Source organism: Furipterus horrens, unplaced genomic scaffold, assembly GCF_987537825.1.
Source record: "Furipterus horrens unplaced genomic scaffold, mFurHor1.1.pri manual_scaffold_1, whole genome shotgun sequence".
In the NCBI taxonomy this organism is placed as follows: Eukaryota; Metazoa; Chordata; class Mammalia; order Chiroptera; family Furipteridae; genus Furipterus; species Furipterus horrens.
The window spans coordinates 13,238,969-13,258,773 of NW_028327171.1; the positions used below are offsets into that span (position 1 = coordinate 13,238,969).

At 39.9% G+C, this 19,805-nt stretch overlaps 1 protein-coding gene across 6 annotated transcripts in view; it reads left to right on the top strand.

Annotated features, from left to right (window-relative positions):
• Positions 1-336: 336 nt before the first annotated feature.
• Positions 337-19,805, top strand: part of APP (amyloid beta precursor protein) — a 235,177-nt gene continuing 215,708 nt past the window's right edge. For 3 of the 6 annotated variants that reach the window (XM_090272616.1, XM_090272635.1, XM_090272642.1), the window contains exon 1: positions 337-583. In XM_090272616.1, coding sequence (XP_090128742.1) covers positions 527-583 — 57 coding nt within the window. In that variant the 5' untranslated portion in view covers positions 337-526. The remainder of the gene's footprint in view (positions 584-19,805) is intronic. The other 3 variants (XM_090272626.1, XM_090272653.1, XM_090272662.1) reach the window with 1 other exon arrangement.

The window sequence follows — 19,805 nt, forward strand, 5'->3', positions numbered from 1 at the left end:
CATCCCTGAGAGCCCCGCGGGGTCGGATGAGTCAAGCTCACGGGAACGAGCGGGGAGCGCTCCCGACTTCTTTTTGGATCGCAGACGTCCTACAACTCACGTTTCCTTGCCCCTGCACTGCCCCTCTCCTGGTCCCAGACTCTCCTTTCTAATGCTCCCGGGGCCCAGGTGGCCGGCGGCCTTGGAGGTGCATGGGGTGCTGAAGGAGCGGGTGGCGCTGCACCTGTGGGCGCCTGGGCGCGGGCCCCTCCCGGCCGGAGCGCGCGCAGTTCCCAGGCGCCTCCGCTAGGGGTCTCTCTCGGGCGCCCAGCGGGGTGGGCCGGATCAGCTGACTCGTGGGGCTCGGAGCCCTGCAGCCGCGCTCCTGCTCCGTCAGTTTCCTCGGCAGCAGTGGGAGAGAACACCCGGAGCAGCGCAATCGCGGGGGCCACCAGAGACAGCAACGGCAGCAGCGGCACTGGCAGAGCAAGGGCTCGGCGGACCGCACTCGCACAGCAGCGCACTCCGTGCCCCGCGCAGGGTCGCGATGCTGCCTGGTTTGGCACTGGCCCTGCTGGCCGCCTGGACGGCTCAGGCGCTGGAGGTGGGTGCCGCCCTTCGGAATGGGGGGAGGGGGCACAGTGTGGAACCGATCCTCCCCAATCTTTAATCCAGAGAAGCTGGGGGCGGGGGGCAGTCGAAGAAACCCCTCTCCCTTTCGCGACCAAGCTCCCACTTGCGGGCGCCCTGCGCATCCCTGCCTTTGACCCAGCTCTGTCCCGGGGACGCAGAGAGGGAGCGGGGGAGGCGTCGGGCTCCCAGGTCCGCACCACTTGGGGGCAAGTGGAGGAGGCGATTCTGAGCTCAAACCCTGACTCAGTCCCTGCCTCGCGGGCCCGGGGTGGGGGCCTGGGGTGGGGGCGAGAGGCATCCAGATGAAGCACGTGGAGTAAAACCGAAAATATAGCGCCCCTGTATCTGTCCCCAAATCGTAATCTCTGCCCTTCCCTTTCTCGGGGGCCCTGTGGAGGAGGAGTCGGGACAGCTAGGAAGCTGCCTCCCTTCGCCTTTTCCGCCCGGTTTCACCTTCCCTTCGCATCCCCACTACTCGGTCCTTTCCCGATCTTCTCTGCCTTCTACTCTTCTCGGCTACTCGCGGCGGCCTCCTAAGTGCGACCCCTATGAGGGTCGCGCATCACCTTCCGCAGGCAAACTTTGTACATTTCTGCTTCTCCCTTTTGTGTTAAGTTCCAGAGATGGGAGGGGTCGGAGACCCACAGCCACCTCGCTCCTTCCCCCAGCCTGGACGTTCTGGGCTTTCGCTCGCACCTTTAGCTTCTTCCGGAGAGGGAGAAGGTCCCCAGGAACAAAGCCGCGACACCCCGCCCTCGCCAGCTCGGGGCGCGGTGGACTGAGCCTCATTAGTCTGTGCGCCACCGAGGCTCCCGCCCGACTCCCTTCCCTGGCGCTGCGCGTCTGTCCCCGAGGGGGCTGGGGCGCTGCTGCGGCCTTTTCTCACCCCATCACCGCTGAGACTTGCTAATTCTGTGTGGGGCTGTGAAGCCCTTGGTGAGAAATGTGCGGACAGCGGGGTGTGCAGTGGAACGGGCTGTAGCGAGCGGTGCGGAGTCACGAGCTCTCCCTTCTGTGCATCAAAGGAGGCGTTTGTCTGTTTAAGGCGCGGCCTCCCGCCTGGCAGTGCTGGGCACTTCGGTGTAGAACCCCTTGGGGGCGCGGGCTGTTGGGGAGGGTCCTCCGAGTCTTTTTTTTAGGGTGCAGATAAAAGGATTGAATTGAGTGAAGATTAAGACGGAGAAGATGGCGCCTCTGCAGTGCAGCAGAGAAAAGCTGTGTGGAGGCTGCAGCCTGGCGAAATCCACCCACCACTAGGTGTATAACAAGTCTTCCCCATTCATCCAAGTCTGGAACATTCAGCTAACGCTTGTGCAAAATGACTTTTGCTTTTATCTAAAGATGCTTAGAAGTTGTTTGCGTGGCAGTCGGGCACAGGAGTTGTGTTGGGCATCGGTGGGTGGGTTCCCATTCGGTATTTTACCGTTTGCAGCCTCCCCATTCCCCCCCCCCCCGTTCCCCTACCTCATGGTAATTTTCCCAAAAAAGCAATTTCCGGACTACTGTTTTTCTGTAATTTCACTGAGTCCATACAGACGGTCACACCGTTACAGTTTTTTAGCTCCTAATTTACAAGGTCATTGAACTTTTTCTCCTTTCGTCTTTTACCTACAAGTGGCTCAGAAGTGGCTTAGGGCTAGTTAAGACAAATTGTTTTAAGAGTTAAAGAGTCTGGTTTTCCCTATTTAAGAAAATACATTTAATTAAAGGAACTGTCATTTCTTCCATGACTTAAATTTACAACTACAATTATTTTTTTCCTGATGGTTTCGCTATATATTTAAAAACAAATTAAGTAATTAGTCATATCATAACCTTTATATTTGACACTTTTGTCAAAAAATATTGAATTCGACTGAGCAATTATTTTTTTCTGCATAAAAAAAAGCAGCCTGTAGACAAATATGATTCAGTTTAGTTTTTAGCCTATTGCTTTCATTTCTTTGCTTTTTCTGCCATCTATTTGGACATTTTCACTGGTTATAGTCACCTCCTGCAAAGGGTGGAGGTAAGATTCACATTAGTCCATTTTTCCAAGTGTTGCTGGAAGAGTGGCATTTCACTGCAATGAGGTTCGAGGGGGACCTACCCAGCTGTATCTGTGTCCACTGAAAAGATGTAATTATGACTTGACTGTCTTTTGTAGGGCTTAGAAAATAGGTCTGCTGCAGGTGTCTCTAAAAAAGAAATCAGTAAGGGCAGTGATAATGGGATCTCAGCTTTTTGCGGAAGCGCTGTTAATTACACGGGTTGATGACTTTGCCTGGTATATCAATAGAGGATGCGTTTTAAAAAAAAAAAGCTCCGACATTTATTCTTATTTCCTTAAACTTGCTTCTTCTTAAAGGTTTATTTTCCTATATTGGGGGTTTAACCTAATCACAATTCTCTACTTTGATAGTGTGCTAATGCATAGATTGTAGAAACCTATCCACACTGCCTTAAAAGCAGACACACGCAGCAGAGTGAAGCCAAGATTTGGTGGTGAATCTATAAGGACTTTCTTGCCAATCAGTGGGAAGCCATGATAACCAGCAGGGCACAAAAGCTTCTCTTTTGTCACCCTAACCAGCAGAGGCGCCTAATGGCACTTGCGATGCTATTAGTACTACAGATAAGTACTCCGGAGAGACCTGAGATCCCTGGTTCTGACAGGAAATGAAAAGGCACATGCATCTAAGTAGATCACAAGGTTAAGTTAGGAGTAACCAATTAAAAAAAATGGAAATGTGGTGCATTGAATATTGGTTTGAAGGAAAATGGGTTATGTCTATAAATAGACAAGGCTTTCTCCTTGTTGCTGAAGGATCCCTGTGTTATATTACTGTTTATGGCATGCTAGCGGTTTCTGTACAGATATCTGTGTGAAGATGATTGTTAGTCGTTCTAGAAATGAGCATATCAATTATGTAGAAAGTACCACCAACGAAGAAGTGTGATCAAATTCTGTACAAATGTGCATTCTGTTTGTGCAAATGTGATCTAGGTGGGGACATGGATTACCTTAAGAGACTTAAAAAGCACCTATCATATTCTTTGATCTCTGCCTGTTCTACCAATTACGGAATACAAAGGTAAACCTTAATCAATGTGCTTTAAGATGGAAAGTTCCAGGATGTAAGGTTTAGTTTGTATGCACCTCATTACTTCCTACCCTCACTCCAACTCCCAGGAAGTTTTAAGAGTAAATAAGACAGACACTTGATCGGTTACAAAAGACAAGAGAAAGTGTTAAGTACCGGGAGGAAAGTACAGATTAAGTGGGACTCTGCCGGAAACGTGTTAACGGTCTCAACGTGTATATTTAAAGAAGAAAGTAACAGCTATAGGATAAGATAGTCCTGGAGAATTTCCTGGGAGTTTTCAGCCAGGTTTGTATGTTGGTCTGGGAGACGGAAATTATTAAGTTATTTTGTTCACATGCCTCTTCACCTTTCCCCTCCTAGACAGACACAAACACACCCACACGGTCTATAGCTCACCTGAGGGGGTGGGCGGGGCCTTTGTCTCCCCCTTCGTCAGCCCATCCCCCACCGTTTAGAGCCAGCCAGGCACAGATAAGGTCCTTGAACTTAAATAAAAGATGAGCAAGTGTGGGGGTTGATTCCATGGATCTCTTCATCTGCTCCTTAGTAGGGACTTTTTTATTGATCCTGTTTTGGGGCCAAGTTTTGCCTCACATCTCTTAAGATACTGTGATGAGCAAAACAGTATTTTCCATCATGAAGCTTCCAGTCTAGTGGGGAAGACGGATAATACACAAATGATTATAAATGTATGTTCATGAAATATGACAGAGGCTGAGACGGGGAGGAAAGGTGTAGGGAACATTCTGGAGAGGAGTAGGGAGTTGAGTCTAAGGTAAAGAGCTGGAAGCAGGATCTGAGAGCCCTGTAGCTTCAGTAAGACCTTGACTCTGGAAGGACAGGACGGACAAAGTGGTTCACTGGGCAGCAATGAGGAAGGTGGAGAAAAGAAACAGTTTCATCTGTGTTTTTTTTTTGGGGGGGGGGGGGTTGTACCTCTCCGTGTTCAACTTGACTATGAAATGGTTTTCTTCTCTTAGTGGGTTTCTAGATACACATATTTAGAGTAGGATGGATGCTGAATGTCATCTGCAAACCCTTGGGAATGCTGTCGCCCCGTGTCTCCCCAGCCAGGGCACAGAAATGCCCTCATGAGTGGCGGGAGGGCGGAGGGGTGGCAGGTGGAGGAAGCTAAGGTGAAGGAATGCTCACGCCTCCTGAAGGAGTGGCAAGTTTAAGCAATCCAACGTCTATTAAGTTTTTGGTTATAAAAAGAAAAGCAAACAGTACCTAAACCCTCAAACTGAATTTGCAAATGAAAACCATAATGAAGAGGGAAATGTTATGTAACTGTTTCTTCAGATTAGTGTGGATAGCTGAAGAAATAACCGTTTCAGTGAGGACACTAGTGTTTTTCTTTGGAAAAAAAAAATACTTGGTGAATTTTCCTCTTCAGATTAATTCTGATTAATAGGTATTCTCTACTGGTACCTTTTTAAAAGTAGAACTCCCAAAAACTGAATTTAAATGACCACTCTAGGATTAAAACAATTTCATTTAGAAAAAAAAAATGCCTGGACATGTTCATTAATTATAGTTCTATGAAAAAGTGATGCTTAATGGTTTAGGTAGCTGTTTAAACTGGGATGGATACAGAAAAGTCAGGTTCACATGTGTGAATTCTTAGTATGCAAAAAGGGAGCTAAGAAGCCATTTTAGATTTAGTTTGTGTGGCTACATTTAAAAAAAATGCAATACAGACTTAGCTTGAACTTTACTTAAGAATATAGTATTTTATGAAAGGAGATAGTGGTTGAAATGGGGAAAATGAGAGGTTTTTAAAAGTTCAGCTCAATAGAAAGTGTGGAATTGTTCCCACATTGATCACGTTGGTCTCAATACCAGTGAGATGTCTGAGTCATTGAGTTTCTCATGTGTCCAGGGAAGGTAGCATTTTTCACTGATCGAGAATGTGGACTGGGGCCAGATTGCCTGGGCTTAAATCTTGACTTCATCAGTTTCGAGCTACTGACTGTGGGCTAGCTCTGTGCCTGTTTTTTTCTTGTAAAATGGGGATGAGAAGATTGATGTTTGTTGAGGGTGATAGAGGTAAAACACGTGTAAAATACTTGCAACAGTGTATGAGTTAGTATATATGGAACATGGCATCTTGTCAGCGCTGTGCATTAGTTATCACGCTGTCTATAATGATGATGGTGACGTAAAATGGCTATATTTAAGTCTCACACATAGTTGAAAGTTGTTTTTAAAAAATACTGTATGATTTTTCTTACTGACTAGTGCACTTAACAACCAGCTAAGACTATTCCAGGAAATAAGCAATGTGTTCTCTGTAAGAACAGACGAATTTGATCTAAATTAAACAATGACATGGCACAGATAAAATTTTAAGAATACATGTTAACAATTTTTATTTATTAAATACTTATTTTATACTTCGGTTGGCTTCTTGTTAAACATTAAAGTATTTCGTTGTGCTCATTGAAAATTTTAAACAGCACATAAATGTCTAAAAAGCATAAAAGCATTTTTACACAAATGGGAAAGACCAGTTTTGAAATGTGTGCATACTGGCAGCTTGCCACACGTCTTAATATTGCTGGCTCGATTATTACTCAGCTATTAAATGGCTGTAGGCATGTGCAGGGAGCTATGAACAAGCTAGGTTTAGTTTTTAGCAAAACCTTTTCTAGAAAAATGAATAAACAACTTTTTGCCAATCTGGGCAGAAGTGAAAGATTCCATATGCCAGCAAAAGATTTTTGGTCTTGGAGTGGAAGCTTGAAATGATCTTCACCAGAGTATGAGGAAACCAGAAAACAGACTGCTTGAGAATGCAGCACTTCTGTAAGAAATTTGTGTTCAAAATAAAATGAGTGATCCTACTAGACCGATGATGGCTCTCACATCTTTAAAACTTTATAGTGATCTCCTACTTAATTAAAAGACTTTTAAAATGAACGTATTTTTGCTTATTATAAAAGGAGAGGTTTTCAAGCTCAATTTCAGGAAATTGCTGTTGCTGTGGTTTAAGTATGGGACACATGGAAGAATAAATAAGCCAAGTCCCAATGAATCTCTGTGGGCTTTTGTTGCACCAGTTTGTGTATTTATCACTGTCCTGCTCAATCAAAAAAAAAAAAAAAAAAAAAAGTGTGTTTAAGTGGGAGGCTATAATTATTCCATGCTTGGAATAAACATCCAGAGGAACGCACGAGAGAGTGTCACAACCACATATATAAGGTCACTGAACAGAGATACAGAATAAGGTAGAGAAACATGTCAGGAAAAGGAAAAGAACAATAAGCCCGTTTTGTAGATGAACATATTCTAGAAATCTGAAGGTCTTAACTAGTGATGGACCTCAGTGTTTGTGTCTCTTAATTTCCAGATGATCGTTCTGTTTTTTTTTTTTTTTCTTAAGTTCACATAATTTTTAGCTGAGACATTTGATTGAGCTTAAAAAGTTACTTTTTCCGGTGATTTATTTTGTTGATACAAAATTGTTCTTTGCCTGAATTTCTTTCTTAAAGAACCTAGTAATTTATCCTGTGCTCTCAATTCCCGTCCATAGAAACTCACATATCTGTCTTCGTGGAAGAATGTAAAAACATCCTAGTGACTGATAACTTACTTTTTACCCTTAAAGGATACTATGAGAATACGAGATCTCCTGTATCAAGAAAAGTCATTTGTGTTAAGTGAAAAAGTGCGCTATTGCTCTTGTGGCTTTGTTAAATTTCAGAGCTCTAATGACTGTAATATAGTTTGACCTTATGAAGACATTTTACTGGAAGGACAAGAGGTTTAATCCCACCCATGAGCGAGATTTGTGTACTTGAGACTTCACCTCTTACTCTGTTACCGCAAACTCATTTGTTCAGTTTTTTTTTACGGCTGCATGTACTTGATTACAATAAAGTTACTGAGGCAACATAATTTTATTTTTAGTCTCCAAAATAATTTTTTAAAAAAACTAGTATTTTTAATGAGGCTGGATTATACCAGAAAAGGACTTTTTATATCTGTCCCTATTGGATGAATTTTCAAAAGCATAATTACTGTTTTTATAAATAACTGCTGAGTTGTTTTGTAATGGAATTAATAGACAAACATGATGAAGATAGATGTGCATGATTTCTTAACCATATTTGATTTTTTCATCTTTCAAAAAATCTGCATTTACTTTGAAGTTTGAGCCTCTAAAACATGCAATTGTTTTTTTACATTTAGCTCTTCAGAGAGTAACATTAAAACCTATCACATGAAAAGTGGTACTTGAGAGCAAATTTTCCTAATACTGATGCTCTTAATTGCTTATTATAAACAAATGCAGTTTTGTCATTGCAGAATATTGGTCTGAAGATATAAGTGATGAGTTCTTTAAAAACTCCCATAAAATCATGCAGATACTCAGACTAATTCTAAGAATTAGTCACAGATGCTTCCTTAGAGCAATTTAAAATTAAAGTCAAGCTTCTATAGACACATTTCTAGCTTAGTTTTATACATAGAGAAACCTAGATTTCCATGGACACACCCAGAAAAGCAAATTCACTCCTTCATTTAATAAATATTTCTTAAGTTTGCCTGCCCTCATGGGAACTTCCTATACTGTGAGAGGCAGACAAAATAAACAGGAAGTAGTGGAGGATGTGGGAAATACTAAGTTGGTTAAGGGATGTGCTATGTGGAAGTCTGTTGTGGGTGATATTTTGTGTGGTATCAGCAGGAAAGGCCTCTGATCTGGTCACCACCCAAATGTAAACTTTGGTATCTGGAGGAGAGAACTGTGTATTAACTAGGGACAGTGGATGTACTCTGGAATGGTTAAATATTAAAAGCAAAAATGGTGAGGGAGAGAAGTTAATATTTATTGTGATCATAGTTTCTTATAATTTATTTCCTCACTCATGGCAACACCTTACATTTATTAAAATTTTGACATATTTTCAGTGAGTTCTCGAGCAGTTTTACATTATGGTGGTAAAGAATTATGTGCTTGATTCTTGAAAGTTGAGTTCATGTATCTTATGTTTAAAAAAAAAAAAAGTGAATGACACCTAACTCCAAGCTTAGAGAGAAAATTGAAGCCTTTTAAATAAGATTTATTTTTCAGCCTTTTCTAGAGCATTTTATTGTGAAAATGTTTTATAAATGCTGTCAGTAACTTAATAATGACCAGCTCTTTACAACTCTTTATTTCAGAAATTGGCCCAGCAGAAAAATGCCTCATTCTTGAAATATATCATCAATCCTCTAATTGATTGAGACACTTTCAGTGGAGGGTGCCTAGAAATGATTTTGTTTGAATAAGATAGTGTATTTTAGAAAAAAATTGTTGTATATATTAAGTGGAATGTTCAGCAAAATGAAAATTTCATTATCATTGTCTTTTTATGCTTTGCTGCTTTTTTTACCCTTTTATAGCTATTATTTACATTTTACTTTAACATGAACCAGGATCAAAATTGACCCTTTAGGAAAGAAAATTGAATTCTGTTACTTCCATTCTCTAAAAGAATTGTACCTTTCAAATTCAAAGGTTTCAAGCCAATGCCCCTTTATGCTATGAACTTGACGTGCCTTGAAAATCTAATTGAGGTCATTATGATTAGCCTTGTAATTTGCTAGTGTTTTCTCAGGCTTGTTTTCTGATGTTTTTGTATTGTGTTACATCTTACACCACAGAATCTAGGAAATTTAAAACCAAGAAAACTATTATAAGTCCATTTAAAAAATCTTATAGTTGTTTCGTGGGGAGGACGTTCTTGGCTAAACTGATAGGATGTTTGAATGTGAAGGAATTTATACATTGCTATTGGTTTGAGGAATTATGACGGGCTCTGCTTTCAAGAGTGCATTTGTGATAAAATTGCAGTTTCAGGATTATTACATACTTGTTCAGTGAAGTATGGGAAGAGGAAATCCTCAGAGGGTGGCCATGTGACTGGATGGCTGAAACACAGTAGAAGCAAAGCTGCTTGGTAGAGTTGTCCTTAAGACATTGCATGTTCCTGGAACTGGGGATGGAGTAATTTATCAGCATGGTCATTCGAGGTATCCAGGACAAAGATAATGAATTTGGTGGCATAATTAATAATCAAGATAGGATGCAGACCTATCTTGTTCCCAGGCAATTCCTTTCCTTGATTGTATTTGTCATTTAAATATTTCACTTCAACTTTTGTGAGCTGGACTCAAAGGCCAGGTCTATATCATTGCAAATTTTCCAAGCCACGCTTGTAAAGGCACAGATGGGAAGTGTTCTGTTTGTTTGGAGTATTACTTGTATGTATGTGTTACTAGTTGTAGTTACTGATTTCATAAATAGCCAATAAAGTAATAAGAAAAAATGTTAATATAAGTTGTTTTTCCTACAGAAAAAATGACAATGGTTAAAAGAGCATTCTAAGGGTTTCTTACAATTATTTATACTTAAAAAAAAATCTGACACATAACCTCACTGCTTGTTTGCTCCTTCATCTCAGAGTGGAACATGTAAAACATAAACACAAACCCATAGATTGATTATTCGGTTAGCAGACAAGGGGAAGTCTTAATGAAGAATGCCTAATAGGATGTTTGAATTATATATTCCTCTGTTCTGTTTCTATTCCAAGATTTCTCCGGGCACTTGTGATTGACTTTGGCGATATTGACACTGATTTAAAGTTATGATTTCTGTAATTAAATTTATCTGGGTAACATTGGTTAAAAACATTATATAAATGTCAGGGTACAACTTAAAATACATCTGTATACTCCATTGTGTGTGTTTTTAAAAAATTGTTATTTAACTTATCATTGTATTTTCCACCCCTTACCCTGCATTTTCTAAAACCTCATTTATTTTATGGACATATATTGGATGCCTTCTGTGTTTCAGTTACAGAAGACTTGGTATTTACGTAGGGCTATATGAGTAAATGGAGAAGTAGCTCAGTTTGTGCCTTGACGGGTTTTGTGCCCTGATGGGAAAAAGATGAAGAAATAATTAGGCACATGGTGCCAAAGGCTACAGTGAAAGAATGTACAAGTCTTTGTAGAAAAGGCAGGCAGCATTTGAACTGGTTTTCAAGAATGACTAGAGCATGGCAGGGCTTCCAGACAGACTGAACAGTGAAGGTATAGAGATCTAATATGGGAAGCTCTGAAAATGTGTGGGTGGAAGAGACGGTATAGACTGAAGGAGGTTCAGGGTTTTCAAGGTGTTGATGAGTGGGAGCTCCATTTTCTCAGCAATGCTGTACTGTTAAGTGTTCCTACAGTGGGGTAGCCATTGATGACAGTGGTTCAGTCAGTTAGGTTTAGGAACCTTTGTGGAATTTCTCAATGTCTGCTTAATCTCATTAGCAGATGGTAGCACCTAGCTGCAAGGGAAGCTGGTACATGTGGTCTTTTAGTTGGGAGCATATACCACCAAGAATACATTCCAGGTTTTCTTTTGAAGGATAAAAGAGAGGGAGGATGTTAGGTGACAACTGGCATTCTGGGATGTAGAAGAAAATGGGTAGATTAATAACCATTCTGACCCTAACCAAAGGAAGGATTCCCCGTGAGTAATTAGAGTAAGTTTTTGAGATTTTCCTAATTCTTTGCTTGTTAAGCATGTAGGAAGCACATCTTTGGGGAGCAGTAGAGGAAGAGATGGGGAATACTTTTTTATTTTTATGGCAGGAACACCCTAGATTTGAGATTTTACTCTGATTTTACCCAGGTTAGTTTAGATTGTGTTTCTTTGAAATACTTCCACTAATTTCTTTTTCCATCACTGTGGATAGTGTCGGTTTACTCTCCCTGCTGGTAAACTATCTTTTATTTGATCTTGACACTACCCTAAAGCAACTTTGTTGTGCTTGTTCTTTGAAAGGAATAGCAGATAAAACAAGCTTTGAGATTTTTAGAAAAGCATTATACTGAGGAACTCTTGTAAGGTAGGTTTTCCTCCATGTTCAACTTCTCTTTTGTTGCTACACAGCCTGTGTGCACCTGTGTTATTAAAACAGAATGGAAAGAAATATGGGAAAGAGGAAGATGAATCTTAATATATTTATATCAGTAAAAATGGGACTGCCATTTTAAAATTTGTTACTTACCTATTATTTCAATTATTTTATAAGCGGTCAAATGAAAATACTTACCAGAAAGTGTGTGATGAAATAAAGATATAGGGAAAACCTAGATAGAGTTCTGAGCTTGATATAATCATCAACATTAGAGAGTATTTGGAGTTTATATTACCTAAAGATTTATTTAAAATATGTCCAAATAGTATGACATATTGCACATAATTTTATCAAAAATGAAATGTCTAAAATATTATGGTCCCTCAAAAACTGCTCTTAGTTTTATTTTCTGAATGTTTTTTGAACTCTTTGTTCTCTTTAAGAGTAATCAAAAGCTTAGTCCAAGTTTGACCATCTTAGATCTGGACATTTCTTTTTATTTTGAATATCTATCAAGAAAATATTTTTTCTTCTCATTTTTTAGATATTGCCTTCAGAAAAACAGTTGACAGTTTGTATGTCTCTGGAATAGTTACTGAGAAAGAAAAGACAATATTTGTTTGAATGTGTATTTCCTATTCCATTGGTCATATTTTGAAATAATACTTTTTTTCCCATAAAAAGAGTAGGTGATAATTATATCATGTAAGTTAAAAATTTAAAAAATATATTAGATCAAATTTTAAAGTACAAGAAATTGTGTTCTTTAATTCTTGCATGATTTTCTAATAGTCATAAAGTTTATATACTTTGGTAATTAAAAAATAAAAATTCCCCCTAGATGATATATTTTATTCTGACTTCTGTTCCTGCTTTTCTATGTGTGAAAATATTTGACATAATTAATGGCCAGTAATTAAAGACCAATTAGAAATGGGTATGCCTTTAGTTGGCTCTGGATTGCATGGTTAGCTTCCTTTATTGACTTTGGTAGTTGGTTTTATAGGCAATTAGATGTATGTCTTTACTTAAGAACACCTAACTGAAAAAGTTGACAGTCCAAGAATATATTCAGAGAAGGATACTTGAGTATTGGAGTACTCGCTCTTGATTTACCTGAATCTTACCGATATTTTATTGACTCTGTTCATAGTCTGTTGTATTTCTAAGTAAAGAGGCTCTCCAGAAACCCATCTCTGCTTCTATGATCATTTAAAGTACATTAAGTAAATTGATACAGAGTTTATTAATTAGTGGAAAAGTTTCTAATTAGATGTCAGTGAAATGTGGTCCATCCATGCAAGTTCATTTGAGTTGTTTCTATTAAATTCGAAAGCTTTTTTAAAATAAAAGATTGTAATCATCTTTATGAAGTAAACGGAATTATATATTCAATTTAAAGGAAACTGAAAACAGGGTACAAGTGTCTCTGTAAAGCTACATCCATTTAGGATTATACGTAAAGCCTGCTGTTGATAATTATGATTTAGCCCTTGAGTAAATGAAGTGATATTGATTATTTTTTTTTGGCCCATGTTATTTGCTATTGATTCATTGTTAGTGAGTAAAATAAGAGAACACAAGGATGGCTTTAAAACAGCTTTTAAAAAACAAGTTTATTTATTGTTTTTCTATTACAGTTGTCCCCCAAACAGTCATTTTAAAGTAGCCTTTTATATAAGCTCCAAGGCCTAATGGTGAAGAGCCAGGATGTGGCTCTGTTCCATTCACATGGTGTTATTTCATCTCAGAATTCCTCTGGGCTTCCCTTAATGCCTGGGCCCGCCTCCAAAGCAATAGTGTCCAACAGAAGTCTATGGGACCATGAATGTAACTTAAGATTTTCTAGTAGCCACATAGGGAGAGGAAAAGAAACAAGTTAAATTAATTTAATTTCTTATTGTATTGAGTAAATCCAAAATATAATTTCAGCATGTGATCATTATATAAATTATTAATGAAATATATTACATTCGCTTTTTTTTTTTTTCATTTTATGTCTTCAAAATTGTGCCCATAGAGAATATTTTATTTCGGACCAGCCACCTATCAAGTACCCAGGAGCTGCGCGTGGCTAGTGACTACCATATTGGATAGTGTGGCCGACTTCAGAAGGGCCAACTCAACCTGCTGCTGTCTAGGAAATGAATCATAGGTTTAGGCGCAGGTAGTAGCCATTAAGTAGCCTTCTAAGCCCTCTCATTTTACAGATGAAGAAACTGGATTCTGGAGACACTGAGTTGCCTAATATTACTTGGTCTGTCCTCTGACTTCCACTCTCTTTGTTCAATACCCTGACTCTTCCATATTGCTGTGTCCCCGTTCGTATGTACTGATGTTAAGTGGTTGCTATCAGCTAAATAGTGAGCCAGGGGGGGGCCTTAAGAAAATCTGGTCCACTACGGAAGGCATGACCTCATCTGGACAAAACTCTTTTTTGTGGCTGGGCAAATATAGTTACCAGGCATATCTAGATCTCTCTGTGGAAGAATAATAGAAGATGATGTCGGGTCTAGTGATCGGTGTGTGTCTTTTTGGTGTGGGCACTGTTGGAGTCCACGTTGGGCGCACCCTTTTGGACTCCGAACTCTGGTTGAGATGTCAGCTGCCCACTGAAAGGAAAAGTTGACAGAGCATTACTCTACACTCTGTTTTCTGTTCCTGGGAACACTGAGTTAAGCTTACTGTTTTCTTTCATTTTTTTGGAAGGCTGTCCAAATATGCTTATAATTCTTGCCCGATTATACTTAAAGTATGATAATTTTTGACAACTTAAGGCCTTTCTGGCATGCTATTTCAGAAGGTAAGCAAGTGTGGAAAGCATTGCGCATGGTAGGGTAGGGAGGGAAGGCAGGGATAAGGGATCTGCGTGCTCCCAGGATCGCTGCTGCTGTGAAGTATTTGTCTTACAATAGGAGAATGCACGGAGGGTGAACTTTCAGAGTTGGAAGTTGTTTTCCATTTCATTCCTAAAATATTTATCAACCTGGATGTTGTAGATTGTGTGACAGTGCTTTGAAGGGAGTTTAAGTTTATTTATGTGACTTATGTTGAGTGATGTTAGATTTAGTATTACACTTAACAATCTAGCCCTGGCTAGTATGGCTCAGTGGATTGAGTGCCGGCCTGCGAACCAAAGCGTTCCTGGTTCGGTTCTCAGTCAGGGCGCGTGCCTAGGTTGCAGGCAGGTCCCCAGGTGGGGGCGCATGAGAGGCAACCACACATTGATGTTTCTCTCTCTCTCTTTCTCCTTCCTGTCTCCTCTCTCTAGAAATAAGTAAAATTTTAAAAAAATTTAGCTATTTCTATTTGAACCTTAGGACTTATCGTCTTTGGCTAGGTTTCACCAACAGAGGCACTACTGTTGTTAAGAGTGTACTGTATTTTCTTCCTATTCTATGATGAAAATAATTGCATTTTGCAAATGCTGGTGTGTGGGACAATATTTAGAGGATTCATGGCTTGCAGGACTGAGTTAAAAGTTCAGGGATATCTGTATTTCCTTTGACAGTTGTCTAGTATACTTCAAAAATTGTCCTTAAACTTAAAAAAAATGCACCTTAATTTTCTAGCAGTTTTACCTATATTTTTCTCAGTAAATATCACCAAGAGGAATGAAAGTTTGGAGCTTTAAACTCTTTGAAGGGTCACTTTTAAAATTATATTTAAGTATATTTTTTGAATTAGAAAAGTACAATATTACAAATGCATTGTAGGTCGCTTAGAGAAAATATAAACATATGCATAATTTACCACCCACAAATGTCTGTTTTACGTCCGTTCCATTTTATATCCTGCATTTTATTTCTTAACAGTAAATCTCACGCCATTATAAGCCCTTTGTAAATATACGGTTTAATGGATATATGAATCTGTTTAGGGCAAAGGGGGTTATGTAATTGTAGATGTGGCTTTTTTGTTTGTTTGTTTGGTATTTCCAACCCAACGTTAGGCTGGAAGTGGTGATGTAGGGAAGGATTGTGTGCCAAACAACCTGTTAATGTTGTCAGTGTTGAATGATCTAAATTGCTTCCTCTTGAGGAGTGTTTATTAACACGGTGGTTCTTCAACTATAACGTAGTACTAAAAGAAAACGAGATGAACAGAAAGCATAATGATGAACAAAAATAAATAAAGAAAACCTGACTTCGTAAATTCAGTTGATCCTCTTATTTTAGTAATTCCATGATCATTCACGCAGGAAAAAGTTTGACTGTAAGAAGCTGTTAGAATTGACAGACAAACATAGCCAGGGCTCAAATACAGACATCAGTGAAATTGTGATTTTAGTTGACTAGAGCCATTTAATGGGTTAGAGCCATTGATTAGGTTACGTGATTACACTAGTCCCTCTCTATATCGCAGTTCACTTATCGCGGCCTCACTGTGTCGCGGGGTTTTTAAAAATATTATATTTAATTATTTATCGCGGATTTTTCGCTATATCACGGGATTTTGCGGTACTGTATATGTATATTGTTAAAGTTACGTAGCTTTAAGAGTGTAGAATATGTTTAAGAACATAAATAGTGTTTATAAAAGTGTGGAAAAGGTTCATAAGGGAGTGGGAAAGGCTAATAAGGGACTGGGAACGGTTTATAAGTGTGTGGGAAGGGCTTATAAAGCCTTAAAATATATATAAATACTAAAAGAAATGTAAGGTTCTTACTTGGCAGATTTTCATCTATTGCAGGGGCGGGGGTGGGGAGGGGGGTCTAGAACGTAATACCCGCGATAAGCGAGGGAAGACTGTACACAGTGTCAATAGAGTGTCCCCTTCGCCTTTCTCTGCTGTTAAAGTGGCTCCCGATGTTATGTGATTAAAAAGTAAGTCAGAAACATGTATTATATGAAGTTCCCAAAGGTGCGAATCTTTAGCCACAAAGAGAACTAGGTTTGTCTTTAAATTTAACAGTGTGTGTCGAGAACCCTTTGCAGGGTTGTGGAACTCAGTCAGCCAGACTCATCATCTTTGATTCTTAGCTGCTATTTATATCGTCTGTTAACTAGTTTGATATAATTATATTTCCTAGGGTAGGTTTTTGGAGAAAAGACTATGTTGTTTATTCTTCACTTATTTTAATAAGTGCAATAATAAATATTTGATAAATGCAGTACTGTAAGTACATAAGGCATAAATGCCACCCCAGGAGCCCAAACCTTTTTTTTCTTTGTCTCCTCATGTCGCCACAACTTGCTGCTCTTTGTTAAAATGGAACGTGAGCTTTCAGACCTGTTTCTTTGGGGCCTTCGCTTCTTTTTGGTGAAGCTCCCCTCTCCCACGCCTAGGTAAAAATAGTAACATGAAATAAAGTTTGTATGCCTCTTCTCCTGTCAATCTATCGGTTGTCTGTTTAGTTTGCATGTCCCCAGTTGTGAACCTAAGGGGATAGAAGAAAAACTTTTTCTTCCTTTACTAAGATTTCAAGATGGAAGGAGTAGAACTGTAAAGGCTGTGAGATGACAGCATGCTGGGGTTTCTGAGAAGGTACATGACCCCTTACAATCACCCCAGCAATTATGTGAACATAATTTATCAAGGACAGTTCACGCTGATGAATCATTCATTAAAAGTAGTGGGAGATATTCATCCGTACTGAATATACTCAGTTGTGGAGAAGAATGTATGTTTTACTAAAGAGCAGTGTATGGAAGACATTCTGTATGCTAAACATTTAAAAGAACTCTGAGGGTATATAATAATTTATCTTTGCCTGTGTATTTTAAAATTTTAGGACAGGAGCCAATACTGTCTTACAGTTATTCTAGGTTTGTTGTGAGCTTTTTTTGGTCCCAACCAGAAGAACTTGCATTAGAAACTTGGCAGTTAGTCATGTCATATTGTGATTTGTTAGTTCTGGAATAAACACTTCTATTTCGGGCAAATGTAAAAACGCATTTTCTTGGCCTTTGTAATAATAATAATGATAATAATCAGGTACATAGCTCTTTCTAAGAGCCAGGCACTGTTTTCCATGTAATCCTCAACAGAAGTCCATAAGGTATCTTCTGTTTTCCCTATTTCTTGTATCAAACTGGTTTCATGTTTCAACCAGCTTCAAATTCTGTCTTCAATTCAGTTCCCCTGCCTCTAGCAACTTGGAATAATGGGTGGAGTTGAGCCAGTGTTTCCTTCCAGACTGGGTGGTCAGCTCCTTGAGGATGTAAAGTACTACAGTGCCTGTGTGATAATAAACAAGACTGAGCTGTTAGGGCTTCTATTCCTGGCTGCCTCTCCCCCGCTCCCTCCTGCCTCCCCTACGTGGACTTCAGAGCGTGGAGGTCTCTACAGGGTATCTTCCCTCCGTTCCACAAGACTCCTTCCATCCCAATCTCATTCTTTCCCTTCTCTCAACCCCAAATAAAATAATCCAGACTGTAGATGTTGGAGTCATCCAGATCTTGGATTTGAGGCACAATTCTTTCAATAACTGCCGTTATAACCAGAGGAAATTGACTTAACTTCCCTAAACCTAAATTTCCACATCTACAAAGTATCTGTAAAGTGGTTGGGAGAAAAATAAAATTCAGAGTAAGTTGCACAGCCCAGAGTTGGGCCCAAAGCAGGTCCTGAATGAAGAATGGCTCTGATTTTCATGTTAAGCCTCATGTAACATCTCTCCTTGGACCCTTCTAAACTGTCCTTGACCCTGTGAAGATGCAGAGGCTGCGGAAGAGGCCCAGCTGCCTGCAGCCCTGCACTGCCTAGCTTCACGTTTCAGTGCTGTCTGGTGGCTGGAAGGCTTTCACATCTCAACATTTCATCAGGAACATTTGTGATTTCAAAACAGGAATGACTTACCTAAAATTCTGCATCAACCTAGTCATCTGGTTGTCAGAGTTTAAAATGTCTCTGGACCCAGAAGGAAAACCATTCAGAAAGGAATCTGAAGAATGTGTGTCCAGGGGGCAGCCCTCCTGCTTGTCCACTCCTAGTTCTGCCCCTCCTTGACAGTTTCAGCAGCAGCCCTGCACAAGTGACAGCCTTGGCCGCTGGGACCAGCTGGGGACAGCCACGGAATTCTTTCTTGGCTGCTATCTCGCAAAGATCTCTGCGCACCCCCTTGAAAACAAAGGGATTGTTTACCACTCATGGAAGGGGCCTGGGAAGGAGGTAAATTGAGAGATATTTCTGAAGGGGGACTTGGCCTCTAACACCTGCAGAAGCTTCTTGAAATGGTAGTAACCAGTCAGGACCGGCATCTGGACCTGCTCACACATAGCATTGGACTGTGTTTTAGAAATGTGTACTCGTGCTCCTATTTTATCAACGTGTTTCTCTACCGAGCCCATGCTGACAGCAGAGTCCGGAGAAGGTTACCATGCACCTTTTGGTGGTTTCCAGCGACTTAGACTTCATTAACTCACAAAATGTGAATTGAACGGGGCAATCCGTCATTTACCTGGGGGAGACTTTATTTGAAGGTGGGGAGTTCAGCTGGATGGGGAAGGATTGAGTTTTTCAAGAGAAACCCAAGGCTGCCGGGGTTTTGATGTTTTGATTCTAGGGTAGACTTCCCTCCTTTCCCTCTTCTCCATTCCTTCCTTCTGACCTGGCACGTGGAAGGCCCTGTCGGGTGTTGTGTGTGCGATCCGGTTACACCCACATCCTGTAGCTGTATCCAAGTGCTTTGAGGCAGACTTAACACGGATTAATATAACAGTTGCTCTGTGAAAACAGATGCTCGCGGCTGGTTATTTCTAATAAATTGATCAAGCCACATGAAAGATGTTTTTCTTCCTTAAGTCACATCTTTCTGTGAAGCTGTAAATCGATAAAGCAAAACTTAAATGCTTATGACTAAAATGAGTGTATTACATTTAAGGCCCTTTGCTTCAGACTGATTATGACATGTTCCTTTATTGAGTTTCTAGTCAGGGGCTTATTTATAAAATAAGGCTTATAAAAATGGTCTGTTTTGGCAGTTAGGCCTTTCCCAATAACTAAAAAATATATTTTACACTAAGAAAATAATTAGCTAACATTCGTGTGCTAGCAGTGTGTCAAGTGAAGTCAGAGTCTGAATGCAACAGAAATAAAAATTAAAACAGGGAGCAACATGAAAATACACTGATATAAAAGAGAAAACCAAGTTATAGTTTGTTGGGGAGACAGCAATACAGGGAGGGATGTTTCTAAGTATAGGAAAATTAACACGAAGTTATCTGGCAAAATCATTAGGTAAGAATAGCCTGA